This window comes from Schistocerca nitens, chromosome 1 (assembly GCF_023898315.1).
Source record: "Schistocerca nitens isolate TAMUIC-IGC-003100 chromosome 1, iqSchNite1.1, whole genome shotgun sequence".
Classification (NCBI taxonomy): domain Eukaryota; kingdom Metazoa; phylum Arthropoda; class Insecta; order Orthoptera; family Acrididae; genus Schistocerca; species Schistocerca nitens.
This window is the reverse complement of record NC_064614.1, coordinates 121752037-121771838: the sequence shown is the minus strand read 5'-3', so window position 1 is coordinate 121771838 and position 19802 is coordinate 121752037. Positions and strand designations below refer to the sequence as shown.

The following is a 19802-nucleotide window of genomic DNA, read 5'->3' as shown; positions in this document are numbered from 1 at the left end:
CCTTCCTCCCCTCTCTCCCTCTGTGTGTGTTTGTGGGTGTGTGCGTGTGTGTGTGTGTGTGTGTGTGTGTGTGTGTGTGTGTGTGTGTGTGTGAGAGAGAGAGAGAGAGAGAGAGAGAGAGTGTTCTGTACGCTTCTTAGCTGTTTGTGTTGTCTTTTATTTGGTGTTCCTTTAGTGTGTAAAAAAATCGCGACAAACTAAATTACGTTTAAAGCATAGATTGATAGGTTAACCCCCAATAAAATTTCTCATCAACATCGTTTGGTTGCAGATAACAAGCTACCAGTACGAAATAATACGCAAGTGGTCCTGCAAAACCATGCAAACCGAATGTAAAGATATTAACTAACAGAAACAAATAGTCGTTTGAACTAAATATTTTCGCAATTTTGTAATCATTCAGTAAAAATATCAACATTACAGATTAAATAAAACAGAAACACACTGATGATGTCGCAGAGGTGCTGAAACCTGATGAGTAAATAAATAATCTTATTTCAATGGAATTTATTTCAACAGTGAAAAAGTCAGAATTGTCTGACGAAAAAAATAATTTTCGAAGTTATTTGGCACGTACTAAGAAAACGAGATGCAAGCGACAAATCAAAAAGGCGCTATTACTGCGTCCTAGATATTGTTTTAAATGTTTGCAAGTACATATTTTCACGAGCAAATAAATGTATATGTTCTGAAATGACACTTCTATTCATTCAGTACTCAGGCATACGATTCTGCTGTACGATGTTCGACAACAATTTCCAATACGAATTCTGCTTTAGTCATTAATAAACTCTGTAATCATTGCCTCTTCCTACATTTTTTTACTATAATTCGATTTTTTCATAAAAGGAATAGTCTCTCATAACCTCACTTTCGCCGTTCAGATGCCAAACTGCACAGCCTATAGCTTTCAAAACACCGGCAGTTTTGGGATGACCTACAGTTCCCACTACTTCGTGCAAACGTGATGTCATTTTGACGTCACACGCTGTGTCGAAGACGGAAAGCCGTGTATCGATTCTCGTGACGTCCGAAACAATTAACGCTCACCTCAAGTAGAGAGAACTGGAGGTTAAGCTTTTTCTTTGCTCAGGTACATTAACGTCAATGTTAGTCGTTTATAAATGTGTAAAGTTGTGCATTCATCGGGTCTGTACTGTGGATAAGGGATAAATTATAGTTTTGCAAAGAATTAACTCCAAAACGTTCTGAAAAAATTGTACAATTTTTTCAAAAATGCCTTCATCAACCCCGAAAGTGAAATGATTTACTTATTTACAAGCAAGAAAAAACTGGAGCCAGCAAGCATTGAACCCAATAACATGTATATTAAATAGTATTCATTAAGGTGTCTCAGTAAAATAAGCTTATTTTTATAATCTCTGAAAACTAATTTAAGGAGGTAGCCTGTCATTATAAAGGATGGGTAGCTATTCTAGCGGACGAATTTAAGCAACAACTCGTTTCTCTTACGCTCAATGAATAAATGCTGTTTCAAAGCACGAAACATTGAGAATCTCTCGAAAACGGGTAAGATTTGCTGTAACAAAATTATGAAAAACGTCGTATTGGTGGTTAAAGATTTACTTTAATTGAAGACGTTTTTGTTTGGCAAAGAAGTGTCGTAAAAGAACTAGCTCGTAAATTTTCTGTTATTCTTTATAGATGGCTCTCACTTTTAATTCTTTTTCAAATGTATCAGTCTTTACGCTTTTTATTCTGAGTGGTAGTTTGTTTTAGCAGATGATCAATGTGTTTTGAATATTTATTCTCATTTGCGTGTTTCATGCTTAATTTGTAAATTGCTGACAATAACAATTCACTACTGAAAGAGAGAGAGAGAGAGAGAGAGAGAGAGCACTCATATTTACATAACATTTAATATTCAGTATGTAGGAAAAGATAGATTACTAGTTATCGTAAAGATAACACGCTGAATTGCAGACAGGCTCAATTAAAAGACGCGTACACATTAGCTTTCGGCCACAGCCTTCAATGGAAGAAGAGAAACACACCATTCATTTATACAGGCAAGCACACCTTACGCACACATGATCGCCAACTTCGGCAGCTCGGGCCAGAATGCAAAATGCTTGTGCTTGCTTGTGTGAATGAATGGTGTGTGTTTCTCTTTTCCCGATTGTACCAGACCCTTTTAAAAACATGAAGGCGAAAAAAGTTTCAGATACGGCAGGGCGCGAAGCATTCCGCAACTGAACGCTTGTAACCACTGCTCCACGATGAACTAGCGAAAGTTTGCCTAATTTACTGTAACTTTGATCTCATGACGGCTTTAGGCATGATGTTTAAATTACAATAAATCGTACCAAGAATGTTTTTATAAATCTTCAGTCTGTCATTGCCCTGAAACGGGAATCCAATATGGTGTTTCCCAAAGACCCAGCGTGCAATATTAACGAAAGTCGATAGAAGTTCCCACAGTCTTCTATGCTTGCGTGTGCGTTAAAAATGACGTCATGTTTACACAATGTCTAAAGAAGTGTGGGTTACCCGCAGTTTTGAGGCTGATGTGTTAACGATACCGACCACGAGAAATACACGAGACTCAGAACGCGAATTACACGCCGGGAGCGCTGCAGTAGACTCACTTGTAGCGTGTAAAAGGGGCTAAGATGTTGTGCCCGTAATATTACAGGGAAGGCATTAATTTCCAACAATAGAAACTACTTAATATTACGGGCGTGCCACTCAAAGCGTTAAACAGACAGTCAAGGAAACAGCCTGTCAAACATGTTTGTGCGTAAAACAGTTTTCGTTGTTGAGAAACTGACATTTCTTGTGTCGCACGTAGGTGGCGTAGGCACGTAACGTTAGCGACAGCCCCGGACGGTGCACAAGTCCCGCCCAATCACCCCCCTCCACACCAAACCATATCCTAAGCCCCGCCCATGGTCTGCCGCATGTTCCAACATCGAAGTTGTTCGTATCACAGATATGCCAGTCATAACAAGGGAGAAAATCAGTAGTTAGTACGAAATACAGTTTTTCCGGTTGTGGTGTCACCGCCAGACACCACACTTGCTAGGTGGTAGCCTTTAATTCGGCCGCTGCCCATTGGTATACGTCGGACCCGCGTGTCGCCACTATCAGTGATTGCAGACCGGGCGCCGCCACACGGCAGGTCTAGAGAGACTTCCTAGCACTCGCCCCAGTTGTACAGCCGACTTTGCTAGCAATGGTTCACTGAAAAAATACGCTCTCATTTGCCGAGACGATAGTTTGCATAGCCTTCAGCTACATCATTTGCTACGACCTTGCAAGGCGCCATGTTCAGTTACTATTGATATTGTAAATAATGTACAGACAAGAGCTACGTTCAACATTAATGGATTAAAGTTAAGTATTCCACCATCTGCGTCCGTTTTTCTAAGTTCTAATTTCCTGGTCCTGTTCCAGACCTCACGCCAGCCTGCGTGAGCTAAAACGCGTGCCTTTCCGCTTCCTCTAAATTTAGTGGGTTGGTCTCCTGCCAATCCACAACATCGGTACCATTGTGAAAAGAATTAGAAATATGTTCATTGAAAATGCGAGTTGAAAAATCATCAGTAAGAATGAAAAATAAAAATGGTATCTACACTGTTTTATTTCATGAGCTTTCATCTGCACTATATCAAAACATCTGATATTTGTTAACTGTAGTTAGTGCAAATTTCCGTCACCTTGCGTAGTGTAAGAAATTGTGTTGGGAAATATTAATTGGTAGTATCGCCAAGGATGCTGTCCATTATCGCGATTGTCTAAAGTCAATGTTGTGCATAAACAAGGCAAAGTCGATGTCTTGGTTTGTTTCTGGTTACCTCATTAAGACTAAAGAATATAAGAGTGGGATAATGTAGAAATGCGTAATGCAAGGAGTCAGATATTTATACAGTGACATTCTTCATTAATATTTGCCTGTGTAATGGGTGAATTTTTACTTGTGAACTCATGACTGCTTGCTTATAGCAGACACGAGATTACTTTGAGTTCTTCTTCAGTGTTTGAGAGCTTTAGAGCTGCCTATTGTACATAATTTCGTCAGTGTCATTCCAACACATCGTACTTTAATGTCTGTTAGATATCAGTTTTGTCAATAGTTGGCCACAATAGTCAAGATTAGGTACCTTGTGTCTGATAACTTTATTGAGAGTGCATATCTACGTTTCATTTTGACAGTATTACACAAACTGCTAAGAAGTACTAACAGCACAACACTGCTAGTATGAACAACCGCCGTAAAACAAAAAACGACGAACAAAAACACGACAGCGACGAGGACTACCAAAGATAATATTGATGTGGTCTTGGTTGGTGTGGCGGGGGTAGGTGTGGAGGGGGGTAAATGGGCGGGGCTTGTGCAAATGTCCGGGGCTGCCGCTAAGGCCGGTATTACACTATCAAATTTCTTTGTCAAAGATATTTGATGGTGTAATAGGAACTTTGTCAAATGTCGTCCAATATTTGATCAAATCTAGGGCCACGCTGTAGATTTGATCAAAGAAATCGCTTGTCTTCTGTTCACTGTAATGTGACATGTTACCACATGGAGCGCTCGCATCGCTGCAGCGTTCTGTCGTCTGTAGTGTTTTTATAAACATTGCCGGTAAATACAATTGGTGTGTGACGACAACTACAAAATTAATAGAGATGTATGAAGCTGATGAGGTGCTTTACAACGTGAGGCACCCTGAATACAAAAATAGGTTAAGAAGATTGGAGACCTGCCCTGACCGAACATAACATAACCCTCTTCTGTAGCAAGGAATCGGAGTGTTACAGTGAGCCTGTCTTCTGAAGATGTAGTAGTTCTTAAGTGAATATTGTGCTTTGTGATATGAGGATACACTTCACTGAGCACATACAGAAATGTAGGCTCATCCATTCTCAAGTAATTGATGCACGACTTGACGTCTTCCACTGTAAGCTCACGTAAGAAGTTTTGTTGAATGCTTTTATCGTGTCGTCGTAAAACCCACGGTTTCACCCAGATTAGATTAGTTTTTCGTTCCATAGATCCGTGCTGAGGAGATCCTCGTGGATGTGGAACATGTCAATTTTTTTAAAAAAATCTGAAATAACAATACTAATAGTATGAATAAATACAATCCATCATTTGCTTCTATTAAAAATTTCGTCAATGGAGTAGGAGTTGGCCACTAGTAAGTCTTTCAGGCTCCTTTTAAACTGATCTTTATTTGTAACTAATTTTTTTATGTTTGCTGGCAAATCATTGAAGATGAGTGTTCCTGAGTAGTGTACCCCTTTTTGAACGAAAGTAAGTGCTTTTAAGTCCTTGTGCAAATCATTTTTGTTCCTGGTATTTTATGTATGGACTGAGTTGTTTGTTGGAAAAAGAGACATATTATTTAGGGCAAATTTCATTAAGGAGTAAATACACTGAGAGACAGTAGTTAGTATACCCAGTTCTTTGAAGAGGTTTCTGCAGGACGTCCATGAATTTACTCCACAAATAATACGTATTACACGCTTTTGGACTCTGAAAACTTTTGTTTGGCTTGAAGATTTACCCCAAAATATTATACCATATGATATTATGGAATGAAAGTATGCAAGCTTTTTCATTTTTATGTTGCCTATGTCTGCTAATACTCGAATTGCAAATACAGATTTGTTAACGCGTATCTGCAGTTCTGTGGTGTGCTCCTCCCAACTGAATTTATTATCAAGTTGTAATCCCAGGAATTTAAGACTGTCAACCTCGTATGTATGGTTCCTTTTTTTTTCCCCACTTCTTTTCCGCATGTGCACACAATGCAATTGCGGTACGTGCAACTGCTGCAGTTAATAACAAGTTGTTATCAGCCATCTTGAACTTTGACGAAAAATTTGATGACAGTGTAATACCCCTTCTAGCGCTACGTCAAAGATCTTTGTCAAATATATTTGACGGAATATTTGATCACATCTTTGACAAAGAAATTTGATAGTGTAATACCGGCCTAACGTTTCCTGACGTAGGCGCGGTGTTATTGTTTCAGGAGATACAGGCGACACCGGCCGAGGACGACAGCGGATGCGCGGCGTCAGAGCTGAAGGAAGGAGAAGATGGCTGCTCCGAGGCGTGGCGCTGGTGGCGCTCGCTGGGCAGCCCGCGCTTCGTGCTGGCGCCAATGGTGGACGCCAGCGAGCTGGCGTGGCGGCTGCTGAGCCGCGAACTGGGCGCGCAGCTCTGCTACTCGCCCATGCTGCACGCCGCCGTCTTCGCGCGCGACCCCAAGTACCGCCGCGACGCGCTCGCCTCCTGCCCCGAGGACCGGCCGCTCATCGTACAGGTCTGGCCGCAATCGACCGATACAGAGCGCCGTTAAAAGAAAATATCATTAACTACCGAGTGGTTTTAATTAAAGTGCAGCTACTCACGGAGGTCCAGTGTGTGCTGTAATTATCGTATGGCAGCGATTTCCTGTCAGAGAGGTCACAGTTCGTAGCAATTGACGGAAAGTCATCGAGTAAAATAGAAGTGATTTCTGGCGTTCCCCAAGGTAGTGTTATAGGCCCTTTGCTGTTCCTTATCTGCATAAACGATTTGGGAGACAATCCGAGCAGCCGTCTTCGGTTGTTTGCAGATGACGCTGTCGTTTATCGACTAATAAAGTCATCAGAAGATCAAAACAAACTGCAAAACGATTCAGAAAAAATATCTGAATGGTGCGAAAAGTGGCAGTTGACCCTAAATAACGAAAAGTGTGAGGTCATCCACATGAGTACTAAAAGGAACTCGTTAAACTTCGGTTACACGATAAATCAGTCAAATCTAAAAGCCGTAAATTCAACTAAATACCTAGGTATTACAATTACGAACAACTTAAATTGGAAAGAACACACAGAAATGTTGTGGGGAAGACTAACCAAAGGCTGCGTTTTATTGGCAGGACACTTAGAAAATGTAACAGACCTACTAAGGAGACTGCCTACACTACGCTTGTCCGTCCTCTTTTAGAATACTGCTGCGCGGTGTGGGATCCTTACCAGGTAGGACTGACGGAGTACATCGGAAAAGTTCAAAGAAATGCAGCACGTTTTGTATTATCGCGAAATGTGGCAGAGAGTGTCACAGAAATGATACAAGATTTGCGCTGGAAATCATTAAAAGAAAGGCGTTTTTCGTTGCGACAGAATCTTCTCACGAAATTCCAATCACCAATCCTCCGAATGAGGAAATATTTTGTTGACACCGGCCTACATAGGGCGGAACGATCACCACGATAAAATAAGGGAAATCAGAGCTCGTACGGAAAGATATAGGTGTTCATTCTTTCCGCGCGATATACGAGATTGGAATAATAGAGAATTGTGAAGGTGGTTTGATGAACCCTCTGCCAGGCACTTAAATGTGATTTGCAGAGTATCCATGTAGATGTAGAGGTAGCAGCGGAACTTGGTAGATTTGCTAATGTGTTAATGCGCAAGCGATTTACTCTGAAAAAAAAAAAAAAGCTCCAGTTTTGGCCACCAGGTGCAAATCTGGCGTTGTACAGCATCACGTCGATGTCTCCAGTGCTCGTATTGAACAAACTGTGTATTTAGCATTTCATAATAAAATTAATATTATGCCTTTGTCACTTGTTTGACTTTTTCTGACCACGTTCTGTCCCTAATCCATTACATACAGAAGCGTTTCTATGTTTTCCTTGCTGTGTTGCGCCAGATTAGCACCTGGTGGCCAAAACCAGAACTAATTTTTTGCAGTATAAATCGGTTCTGCATTAACACATTAGCATATCTACCAAGTTCCGCTGCCATACGACCATTACAGCCCACACTGGACCTCTGTGAGAAGTTGCAAGAAATGGTTCAAATGGCTCTGAGCACTATGCGACTTAACTTCTGAGGTCATCAGTCGCCTAGAACTTAGAACTAATTAAACCTAACTAACCTAAGGACATCACACACATCCATTCCCGAGGCAGGATTCTAACCTGCGACCGTAGCGGTCACGCGGGAGAAGCTGCACTTTAGTTGTAGCCACCTGGTACAACAAATGTTATTGTCCATCTAGATCAGTTGCTGGCATCAAACTGCGGCCAATGGGCCGATAGCTGAGCGAATCGAGTATTCGTGCGGCCCGCGGTTCCCAGCTGTGTTTTATAACAATAGGCATCTAGCAAGCACATGACCTTGCCACAATGATAACACCGGTTACTGTCAGGTCACCGAAATTAACCGCTCTCTGGCTTGTCTAGCACTTGGATTGGGTGACCATCTGGTCTGCAGAGCGCTGTTGGCAAGCGGGGTGCACTCAGCCCTTGTGAGGCCAATTGAGGAGCTACTTAACTGAGAAGTAGTGACTCCAGTCACGAAAACACAATGGCTGGGAGAGCGGGGTGCTGACCACATGCCCCTCCTTATCCGCTTGTGGTGACGCCTATCGTTGAGGATGACACGGCGGTCGGTCGGTGCCGTTGGGACTTCCGAGGCCTGTTCGGATGGAGTTTAGAGTATGCATCTAGCAACTAACAGCTGCATCCAGAAGCATAAAGTAACGTTAACAGATTCTTAAGACAATACATTTGCTGCTCACAACGAGAACGTGCAAAATGCTATAACCCGATTTCCCAGAAATTCCACTCACAAGAACCCCTTGAGTTCCTGCTCGCAAAAGGCCAATGATGTTTACGGCATTCGACGTCCCACATATTGTCTATCATGCAACCACAATATTAGCTGCTAATGACAGCAGGGGACGGAACCGGAGCACAGCATGAGGCTACAGAGTGTAGTTTATCTGCTTAGTCGACGAGTAACTCACAACAATGCTTCAGTGCTAGTGGTATTGTGATACAGAGCAGACCAATGGCAACGGTAAACAGATTAAACACTGCATTATATCTACAACAGTTGTCGAAGTTGACATTTCTCCAGAAAATAACCCAAGGAATTTCGCAGAGTGAGAAAGAAGTGCGAGATAAAATATTACCGTTTCTCCAAGATGAAAATTGGAAATGTATGGAAAGGTCTTATGGGACCAAATTGCTGAGGTCATCGGTCCCTAAGCCTACACACTACTTAATCTAACTTAAACTAACTTACGTTATGGACAACACACACCCCCATGAGCGAGGGAGGACTCGAACCTCCGACGGGGGCAGCCGCACGGACCTTGACAATGCGCCTTAAACCGCGCGGCTCTCCAAGATGAGTCAGTGGAAAGTGTGTTATCGTATACTCTCGACTGTGCGGACAATCTAAATGAGGAGTACAACGATGACGATACGTGCTTAACAAGCGAAAGTGATATTGAAACAGGTGTCGATCCACGTAGTTCATCATCCTTGTCGGACAGGGAGCCACAAATGCCGTCTCCTGTGAAATGTAGTAAAGGACGGAACATCATCTGCAGCATAGTGAAAAAAAATTATGAACAGTTTTCGAATAAGTCCGTAGCAATAAGACTGTTTAGTGTATAAGAAAAACTACGTATATTCAAAGGAAGACAAGGCACACCGGTTACAAAAATCATTGTTTGCGCGTTTCAAGGATGCTCGACACTATTTACAAAAATGGTTCAAATGGCTCTGAGCACTATGGGACTTAACATCTGAGGTCATCAGTCCCCTAGAACTTAGAACTACTTAAACCTAACTAACCTAAGGACATCACACACATCCATGCCCCAGGCAGGATTCGAACCTGCGACCGTAGCGGTCACGCGGTTCCAGACTGAAGCGCCTAGAACCACACGGCCACACCGGCCGGCTCACTATTTACAGTATATGCATGATAGTGACTTATTACATTAGGCACATCACAATACGCGCGATATACACTGACGCGCCAAAGAAACTGGTATATGCATGCGTATTCAAATACGCATGCATGAACCATGGACCTTGCCGTTGGTGGGGAGGCTTGCGTGCCTCAGCGATACAGATGGCCGTACCGTAGGTGCAACCACAACGGAGGGGTATCTGTTTAGAGGCCAGACAAACATGTGGTTCCTGAAGAGGGGCAGTAGCCTTTTCAGTAGTTGCAGGGGCAACAGTCTGGATGATTGACTGATCTGGCCTTGTAACATTAACCAAAACGGCCTTGCTGTGCTGGTACTGCGAACGGCTGAAAGCAAGGGGAAACTACAGCCGTAATTTTTCCCGAGGACATGCAGCTTTACTGTATGATTAAATGGTGATGGCGTCCTCTTGGGTAAAATATTCCGGAGGTAAAATAGTCCCCCATTCGGATCTCCGGGCGGGGACTACTCAAGAGGACGTCGTTATCAGGAGAAAGAAAACTGGCATTCTACGGATCGGAGCGTGGAATGTCAGATCCCTTAATCGGGCAGGTAGGTTAGAAAATTTAAAAAGGGAAATGGATAGGTTAAAGTTAAATATAGTGGGAATTAGTGAAGTTCGGTGGCAGGAGGAACAAGACTTTTGGTCAGGTGATTACAGGGTTATAAATACAAAATCAAATAGGGGTAATGCAGGAGTAGGTTTAATAATGAATAAAAAATAGGAGTGCGGGTTAGCTACTACAAACAGCATAGTGAACGCATTATTGTGGCCAAGATAGACACAAAGCCCATGCCTACTACAGTAGTACAAGTTTATATGCCAACTAGCTCTGCAGATGATGAAGAAATGAGATAAAAGAAATTATTCAGGTAGTGAAGGGAGACGAAAATTTAATAGTCATGGGTGACTGGAATTCGTCAGTAGGAAAAGGGAGAGAAGGAAACATAGTAGGTGAATATGGATTGGGGGGAAGAAATGAAAGAGGAAGCCGCCTTGTAGAATTTTGCACAGAGCATAACTTAATCATAGCTAACACTTGGTTCAAGAATCATAAAAGAAGGCTGTATACCTGGAAGAATCCTGGAGATACTAATAGGTATCAGATAGATTATATAATGGTAAGACAGAGATTTAGGAACCAGGTTTTAAATTGTAAGACATTTCCAGGGGCAGATGTGGATTCTGACCACAATCTATTGGTTATGAACTGCAGATTGAAACTGAAGAAACTGCAAAAAGGTGGGAATTTAAGGAGATGGGACCTGGATAAACTGAAAGAACCAGAGGTTGTAGAGAGTTTCAGGGAGAGCATAAGGGAACAATTGACAGGAATGGGGGAAAGAAATACAGTAGAAGAAGAATGGGTAGCTCTGAGGGAGGAAGTAGTGAAGGCAGCAGAGGATCAAGTAGGTAAAAAGACGAGGGCTAAAAGAAATCCTTGGGTAACAGAAGAAATATTGAATTTAATTGATGAAAGGAGAAAATATAAAAATGCATTAAATGAAGCAGGCAAAAGGGAATACAAACGTTTCAAAAATGAGATCGACAGGAAGTGCAAAATGGCTAAGCAGGGATGGCTAGAGGACAAATGTAAGGATGTAGAGGCTTGTCTCACTAGGGGTAAGATAGATACTGCCTACAGGAAAAGTAAAGAGACCTTTGGAGAGAAGAGAACCACTTGTATGAATATCAAGAGCTCAGATGGCAACCCAGTTCTAAGCAAAGAAGGGAAGGCAGAAAGGTGGAAGGAGTATATAGAGGGTTTATACAAGGGCGATGTACTTGAGGACAGTATTATGGAAATGGAAGAGGATGTAGATGAAGATGAAATGGGAGATAAGATACTGCGTGAAGAGTTTGACAGAGCACTGAAAGACCTGAGTCGAAACAAGGCCCCGGGAGTAGACAACATTCCATTAGAACTACTGATGGCCTTGGGAGAGCCAGTCATGACGAAACTCTACCATCTGGTGAGCAAGATGTATGAGACAGGCGAAATACCCTCAGACTTCAAGAAGAATATAATAATTCCAATCCCAAAGAAAGCAGGTGTTGATAGATGTGAAAATTACCGAACTATCAGTTTAATAAGTCACAGCTGCAAAATACTAACGCGAATTCTTTACAGACGAATGGAAAAACTGGTAGAAGCGGACCTCGGGGAAGATCAGTTTGGATTCCGTAGAAATGTTGGAACACGTGAGGCAATACTAACCTTACGACTTATCTTAGAAGAAAGATTAAGAAAAGGCAAACCTACGTTTCTAGCATTTGTAGACTTAGAGAAAGCTTTTGACAACGTTAACTGGAATACTCTCTTTCAAATTCTGAAGGTGGCAGGGGTAAAATACAGGGAGCGAAAGGCTATTTACAATTTGTACAGAAACCAGATGGCAGTTATAAGAGTCGAGGGGCATGAAAGGGAAGCAGTGGTTGGGAAAGGAGTGAGACAGGGTTGTAGCCTCTCCCCGATGTTATTCAATCTGTATATTGAGCAAGCAGTAAAGGAAACAAAAGAAAAATTCGGAGTAGGTATTAAAATTCATGGAGAAGGAGTAAAAACTTTGAGGTTCGCCGATGACATTGTAATTCTGTCAGAGACAGCAAAGGACTTGGAAGAGCAGTTGAACGGAATGGACAGTGTCTTGAAAGGAGGATATAAGATGAACATCAACAAAAGCAAAACGAGGATAATGGAATGTAGTCAAATTAAATCGGGTGATGCTGAGGGGATTAGATTAGGAAATGAGACACTTAAAGTAGTAAAGGAGTTTTGCTATTTAGGGAGTAAAATAACTGATGATGGTCGAAGTAGAGAGGATATAAAATGTAGACTGGCAATGGCAAGGAAATCGTTTCTGAAGAAGAGAAATTTGTTAACATCGAGTATAGATTTAAGTGTCAGGAAGTCGTTTCTGAAAGTATTTGTATGGAGTGTAGCCATGTATGGAAGTGAAACATGGACGATAACCAGTTTGGACAAGAAGAGAATAGAAGCTTTCGAAATGTGGTGCTACAGAAGAATGCTGAAGATAAGGTGGGTAGATCACGTAACTAATGAGGAGGTATTGAATAGGATTGGGGAGAAGAGAAGTTTGTGGCACAACTTGACTAGAAGAAGGGATCGGTTGGTAGGACATGTTTTGAGGCATCAAGGGATCACAAATTTAGCATTGGAGGGCAGCGTGGAGGGTAAAAATCGTAGAGGGAGACCAAGAGATCAATACACTAAGCAGATTCAGAAGGATGTAGGTTGCAGTAGGTACTGGGAGATGAAGAAGCTTGCACAGGATAGAGTAGCATGGAGAGCTGCATCAAACCAGTCTCAGGACTGAAGACCACAACAACAACAACAATTCAAATACAGAGGTATGTAAACAGGCAGAATACGTGCTGCGATCGGCAACGGCCATATAGTACAACAAGTGTCTGGCGCAGTTCTTGGGTCGGTTACTGCTGCTACAATGGCAGTTATCAAGATTTAAGTGAGTTTGAACGTGGTGTTATAGTCGGCGCACGAGTGGTGGGTGGCTCTGTAATGGTGTGCAGAGTGTGCAGTTGGAGTGATATGGGACCCCCTGACACGTCTAGACACGACTCTGACAGGTGACACGTACGTACGCAACCTGTTTGGTCACCTGCACCCATTTGTGTCCATTGTGTGTTCCGACGGATTTTGGCAATTCCAGCAGGACAGTGCGACACCCCACACGTTCAGAATTGCTACAGTGTGATCCATGAACACTCTTCTGAGTTTAAACACTTCCGCTAGCCATCAAACTCCCCAGACATGAACATTATTGAGCATATCTGTGATGCCTTGCGACGTGCTGTTCAGAAGAGATCTCCACCCCCTCGTACTCTTACGGATTCATGGACAGCCCTGCAAAATTCATGGCGTCAATTCTGCGTGCTCGTAGGGACCGTACACGATATTAGACAGGGTACCAGTTTCTTTGGCTCTTCTGTGCAGATTAACAGTGATTTCAAAGGAAGCAGTGGATAGTTGTCTAACTTCAAACAGTGCTACAAAACTAGAAGACGTGAAATAACGAAATTTCAAACAAAACTTCAAGTTGTGGATGCACGGCAAACTGCGGAATCAGCCCGAAAATTTGTAGCTGAGATAAACTTATCCCATCGTTCAGTATTGGAATTTGTTTTCAACTGCCACCAATCGGGATTCGGAGAGGAAATGGATATAGAAGGAACGCTAAAAGTTAGAGGTACCAAGACAGTTGTATCTAGAACAACTAACATCAATGCCTTAAAGCATTAGTATACAAGTATCCCCACTGTTAATCTGCATGATAAATTGGCTGGAAAGTTATTTATCTGCTGTGAGTAATTTGGAACCCTCCCGGTTCTTTCTCGTGTGCGTGATCTTGCAGGGTCAGTAGGCAACATGTACGTCAGTGCAAGCAAGAAGAGTGGGAAAATGGGCGTAAGGGAACTACCGATATGGTATGAGCACTACTTTTAGCGGATAGTTGATCAAAATAACTTGCTTGTGCTTGATTCGTGGTCTGCGTTCTCATCACCATGCGTTCTTTAAGACTGGATACCTAGCTGAACGTCCTGCATGGTTTGTTAACTCCCAAGGAGTTCGCATTCGAGCTTGATTTTGCGAACTTTTGTGATCACTGTGGCGCACGGTTTTTCATTTGGTGTTCGTGATGCAAGTTAATGGTTTGTTTTGAACATTTCTTAAATGTCGACGATGTCCATTTTGTGAAGTGTAATATATGCATCCCGTAGAAGGTTGATCTTTGCACCTCCCGGACACTCATTTATGTCGCTCTCCTGACGCGCATGGTGAGTCATTAGCAGCTAATATTTTTCTCGTCATAATTGTTAACACAACAGTTTCAAATGAGACTTCCTGGCAGATTAAAACTGTATGCCGGACCGAGACTCGAACTCGGGACCTTTGCCTTTCGCGGGCAAGTGCTCTACCAACTGAGCTACCCAAGCACGACTCACGCCCCGTCCTCACAGCTTTACTTCTGCCAGTATCTCGTCTCCTACCTTCCAAACTTGACAGAAGCTCTCCTGCGAACCCTGCAGAACTAGCACTCCAGAAAGAAAGGATATTCCGGAGACATGGCTTAGCCACAGCCTACGGGATGTTTCCAGAATGAGATTTTCACTCTGCAGTGGAGTGTGCGCTGATATGAAACTTCCTGGCAGATTAAAACTGTATGCCGGACCAGGACTCGAACTCAGGACCTTTGCCTTTCGCGGGCAAGTGCTCTCATTCTGGAAACATCCCCCAGGCTGTGGCTAAGCCGTCTCCGCAATATCCTTTCTTTCAGGAGTGCTAGTTCTGCAGGGTTCGCGGGAGAGCGTCTGTAAAGTTTGGAAGGTAGGAGACGAGATACTGGCAGAAGTAAAGCTGTGAGGACGGGGCGTGAGTCGTGCTTGGGTAGCTCAGATGGTAGAGCACTTGCCCGCGAAAGGCAAAGGTCCCGAGTTCGAGTCTCGGTCCGACACACAGTTTTAATCTGCCAGGAAGTTTCATATCAGCGCACACTCCGCTGCAGAGTAAAAATCTCAGTCAGTTTCAAATGAACGTCACAAAAGATTGAACGTGCGACCTCGCACTCAAGGGGCTACGTGCCAGTGGAAGAGGAGCCAAAATAAGCGAGCATGCGTCTCGGCTGATCCATAGATATTCGACTGTTTCTGAGAAGACGGTCGTAAAAGTTGTAGACGTAATTTAGACGCCTTTCAGCACGCGATAGGCTGAGCCCAACGGGTGGCGTAGTGCCTTGCGTCGCGGCCTATCACTTTTGTGTCCCGTGTTCGAAACCCGATTATTGTTCTTTCTTTTTTCATTTACCTTCCCATGTCTGTAGAAGGTTACTAAACGAATGTTTCTTATCACGTTAGGGGATCCAAGGGCATCATATCAATTGTAAAATTACAACTGGGTTTCACAACAAATATCGTACTTTTATTATATAATTATGTGTTTACGCTATTTTGAGGGATTACAATCTTTTTAAATTTTAGTATTCCTGTATTTCATTATTATATCAATTCTTAATTCTTATATTTTATTCTTATGTTTACTCTTCAGGAAGATCTGATGCCGATCGTAGAAAGATTCGAAACAGAAATTCCGAACACCAAGAGCATCGCACGAAGGTAGGGGTTGCCACAGTGACATTTCTTCGTACGAGTCTCACGCGGGAAAGAAATGTCGTTAACATTGTTGAAGATTTCACGCGTTGGCAATAATTTCACGGCAGGCCACGCATAAGGACGAAAGTAACTTTTGCGTGTTGTGCCACAGTCGAGCAACATAGCTCAGGGAAACTTTGACCATACAAACACTGAAGCGCTAAAAAAACTCGCATAGGCATACGTGTTCTAATGCATAGGTGTGTAAGCAGCCAGAATACGGCGCAGCGTTCGGCAACGCCTGTATAAGACGACAGGTGTCTGGCGCAGTTGTTAGATAGGTTACTACTGCTACAATGGCAGGTTATCAAGATTTAAGTGAGTTTGAACGTGGTGTTATAGTCGGTGCACGAGCGATGGGACACAGCATCTCCGAAGTAGCTATGAAGTGAGGATTTTCCCGTACGACCATTTCACGAGTGTACCGTGAATATCAGGAATCCGGTAAAATATCAGATGTTCCATATCGCTGCGGCCGGGAAAAAGATCCTGCAAGAACGTGACCAACAACGACTGAAGAGAGTCGGTCAACGTGGCAGAAAGGCAACCCTTCCGCACATTGCTGCATATTTAAATGCTGGGCCATCAACAAGTGTCAGCGTGCGAACCATTCAACGAAACATCATCGATATGGGCTTTTGGAGCCGAAGCCCACTCGTGTACCGCTGACTACTGCGTAACACAGGGCTTTACGCCTGCCCTGGGCCCGTCAACCCCGACGTTGGACTGTTGATGACTGGAAACATGTTGCCTGGTCGGACGAGTCTCGTTTCAAATTGAAGCGAGCGGATGCACGTGTGCGGGCGTGAAGACAACCTCATTAATCCACGGACCCAGCATGTCAGCAGGGAACTGTTCAGGCTAGTGGAGGCTCTGTGCAGTTGGAGTGATATGGGACCCCTGATACGTCTAGATACGACTCTGACTGGTGACACGTACCTAAGCATCCTGTCTGATCACCTGCATCCATTCATGTCCGTTGTGCATTCTGACGGACGTGGGCAATTCCAGCAGGACAATGCGACCCCCCCCCCCCCCCCCATGTCCAGAATTGCTGCAGAGTGGCTCCAAGAACACTCTTCTGAGTTTAAACACTCCCGTCGGCCACCAGACTCCCCAGTCATGAACATTATTGAGCATGTCTGGAATGCTTTGCAACGTGCTGTTCAGAAGAGATCTCCACCCCCTCGTACTCTTACGGATTTGTGGACAACCCTGCGCGATTCATGGTGTCAGTAGCCTCCAGCACTACTTCAGACATTAGTCGAATCCGTGCCATGTAGTGTTGCGGCACTCCTGCGTGCTCGCGGGGCCCTACACGATCTTAGGCAGATGTACCAGTTTATTTGGTTCATCAGCGTAGAAACCACTGTTACAGTATAGTACAGAAAGTAACTGAAAGAAATACGCACTGAGACGAACGCGAAGGACAGTTTTATTCAGAGGTAATAGTTACACTGAAGTCACCGAGATTCATGATCCTCCAGTGAACGTTACTAAAAGCGGAACATGGTTCTTAATAGGATGTGTGATCACCACAGATGGCAATGCATGCTCTGCAGCGTGCTCCTCTGCTGGCCACAGGATTGATAAGTAGAGTGTGGTACGGCGTTTCATATCCCAACTAGTGTAGTTGACAACTGCTGGACGGTCTTTGGTGCATGTGGTAGTGCTGGCCTTCATCTCCACAATGCATCCCACAAGTGCTTGGTGGGATTTAACTCGGGGGAACAGGCAGGCCAGTCCATATGCCGAATATCCTCTCGTTTAGCTCTCGACCAGTGTTTTCCTCGTTCTCGTCTGGTGATGGCTATCCAGGAGTCCCTGCATACTCTTGCGCGTTGCGGCCGCTCTGTGGTCTTTGTTTGGACCCCGGGCCATGTTGGGATACCCGGAAATGAAAATGTTGACCGCCTGGCGAAAGAGGCCACCAGTACACCATTTCTGGACATTGGCCTCCCGGAGACTGATTTGAGGGCGGTCTTACGCCGCAAAGTTATCTCGCTCTGGGACGCTGAATGGCGCGGTCTGACCACCCGTAACAAACTCCGTGCCGTCAAGGAGACGACGACTGTGTGGCACTCCTCCTTGCGCGTCTCCCGCCAGGAGTCTGTCGTCCTCTGCCGGCTGCGCATTGGGCACACTCGGCTGACGCACGGCCACTTATTGCGCCGTGAGGACCCACCTCTATGTCGCTGCGGCTCCGTTTTATCTGTGGTCCACATTTTATTGGAGTGTCGGCTTTTAGCTGTGCTCAGGCAGACCTTTGCGCTGCCTGATACGCTCCGTGCCCTTTTATCTGAAGACCCTGCTATGGCTGGCTTAGTTTTACGTTTTATTCGGGCAGGGGGTTTTTATCGTCTCATCTGAGTGTTTGTTATGTCCTTTTGTATTGATCCTGGCCTTTGGCCTACGATTTTAGTCTGCGTTTTTAATGTGTTTCCCGGTGGTTGGCTTTTCCTTTTTTTGTTTCTATGGTCGGCCAACCACCGGCACACTCTGTGTGATTTTAATGTGTTTTGTCTGATCTCTGTCGGAGTATTTCTTGTCCTGTGTCGTCTGACGTCTTTCCTGTTGTTCGTTTTTATTCTCTTTGGGTGGTTTTAATTTTTGTTTGGAAAAAGGGACCGATGACCGTCGCAGTCTGGTCCCTTTAATCCCACAAACCAACCAACCTATCCTCTCATTTCGTGAGCTCCTCCACCTCCGCAGTTCAATGCGGTCGCGCATTGTCATCCATAAAAATGAAGGCAGCGGCGAATGAGTCCCTGAAAAGACGGAGACGGGGAAGGAATACAGTGAGGCGGTAACATCGTGCGGTGAGCGCACTGTGCCCAAAGATTTGGAGGTCGGTCCGCCTATGCAACATTATGCCTCCTCACATTACAACACCTCAATCACAAAAACGATCATGTTCGACATATTTCTGGGGTGCATTACGTGTTCCCACCTCTCGCCGTTTGAGGGTGGGCCCAGCACTATCAACTGTTACGGTGTGGGGAGGTATACTGTTAGCCAAACTGATCTCCAAATCACTGAACAAGATACGCTCTCCGGTCACCGTTATTGTGACACTGAAGTCCTTCCCCTGTCCGTCTTTTCAGGGGGGCTTTCGACCCTGACTTCCTTTTTATGGATGGCAGTGCGCGACTGCATGCTCCAGCGCAGGTGGGGGATATCTTGGAAGGAGAGGATTCTCGGTGAATGGACTGGCCTGCCCATTCCCCCACTCAGATCACATCGAGCGCACGTATGGGATGCTTGGGGGAGACGTATTTAGCACGTCCACAGAAACCAATGATCATCCTGCAGTTGTCAACACACGCTATTAAGAATCACGTCCCGTCTTGAGTAATGTCAAGGGGACCATCATAAATTGCGGCGACTTCAGAGTAATTATTGCCTTTCGCTCCCTGTATTTTACCCCTGCCACCTTCAGAATTTGAAAGAGAGTATTCCAGTCAACATAATGAAAAGCTTTCTCTAAGTCTACAAATGCTAGAAACGTAGGTTTGCCTTTCCTTAATCTATCTTATAAGATAAGTTGTAGGGTCAGTATTGCCTCACGTGTTCCAACATTTCTACGGAATCCAAACTGATCTTCCCCCAGGTCGGCTCCTGCCAGTTTTTTCCATTCGTCTGTAGAGAATTCATGTTAGTATTTTGCAGCCGTGACTCATTAAACTGACAGTTCGTAAATTTTCACATCTGTCAACACCTGCTTTCTTCGGGATTGGAAGTATTACATTCTTCTTGAAGTCTGAGGGTATTTCGCCTGTCTCATACATCTTGCTCACCAGATGGTAGAGTTTTGTCAGGGCTTGCTCTCCCAGGGCTATCAGTAGTTCTAATGGAATGTTGTCT

The 19802-nt window shown here is 44.0% G+C and overlaps 1 protein-coding gene and 1 non-coding gene across 2 annotated transcripts in view; one reads left to right on the top strand and one right to left on the bottom strand.

Moving 5' to 3' along the window:
- Positions 1-19802, top strand: part of LOC126242541 (tRNA-dihydrouridine(16/17) synthase [NAD(P)(+)]-like) — a 255688-nt gene that overhangs the window by 199588 nt on the left and 36298 nt on the right. The window contains exon 2 of the mRNA XM_049948095.1: positions 6000-6293. Coding sequence (XP_049804052.1) covers positions 6000-6293 — 294 coding nt within the window. The remainder of the gene's footprint in view (positions 1-5999; positions 6294-19802) is intronic.
- On the bottom strand, positions 14653-14727 carry Trnas-cga (transfer RNA serine (anticodon CGA)). Its single transcript has one exon. It is a non-coding gene; the product is annotated as a tRNA-Ser (tRNA).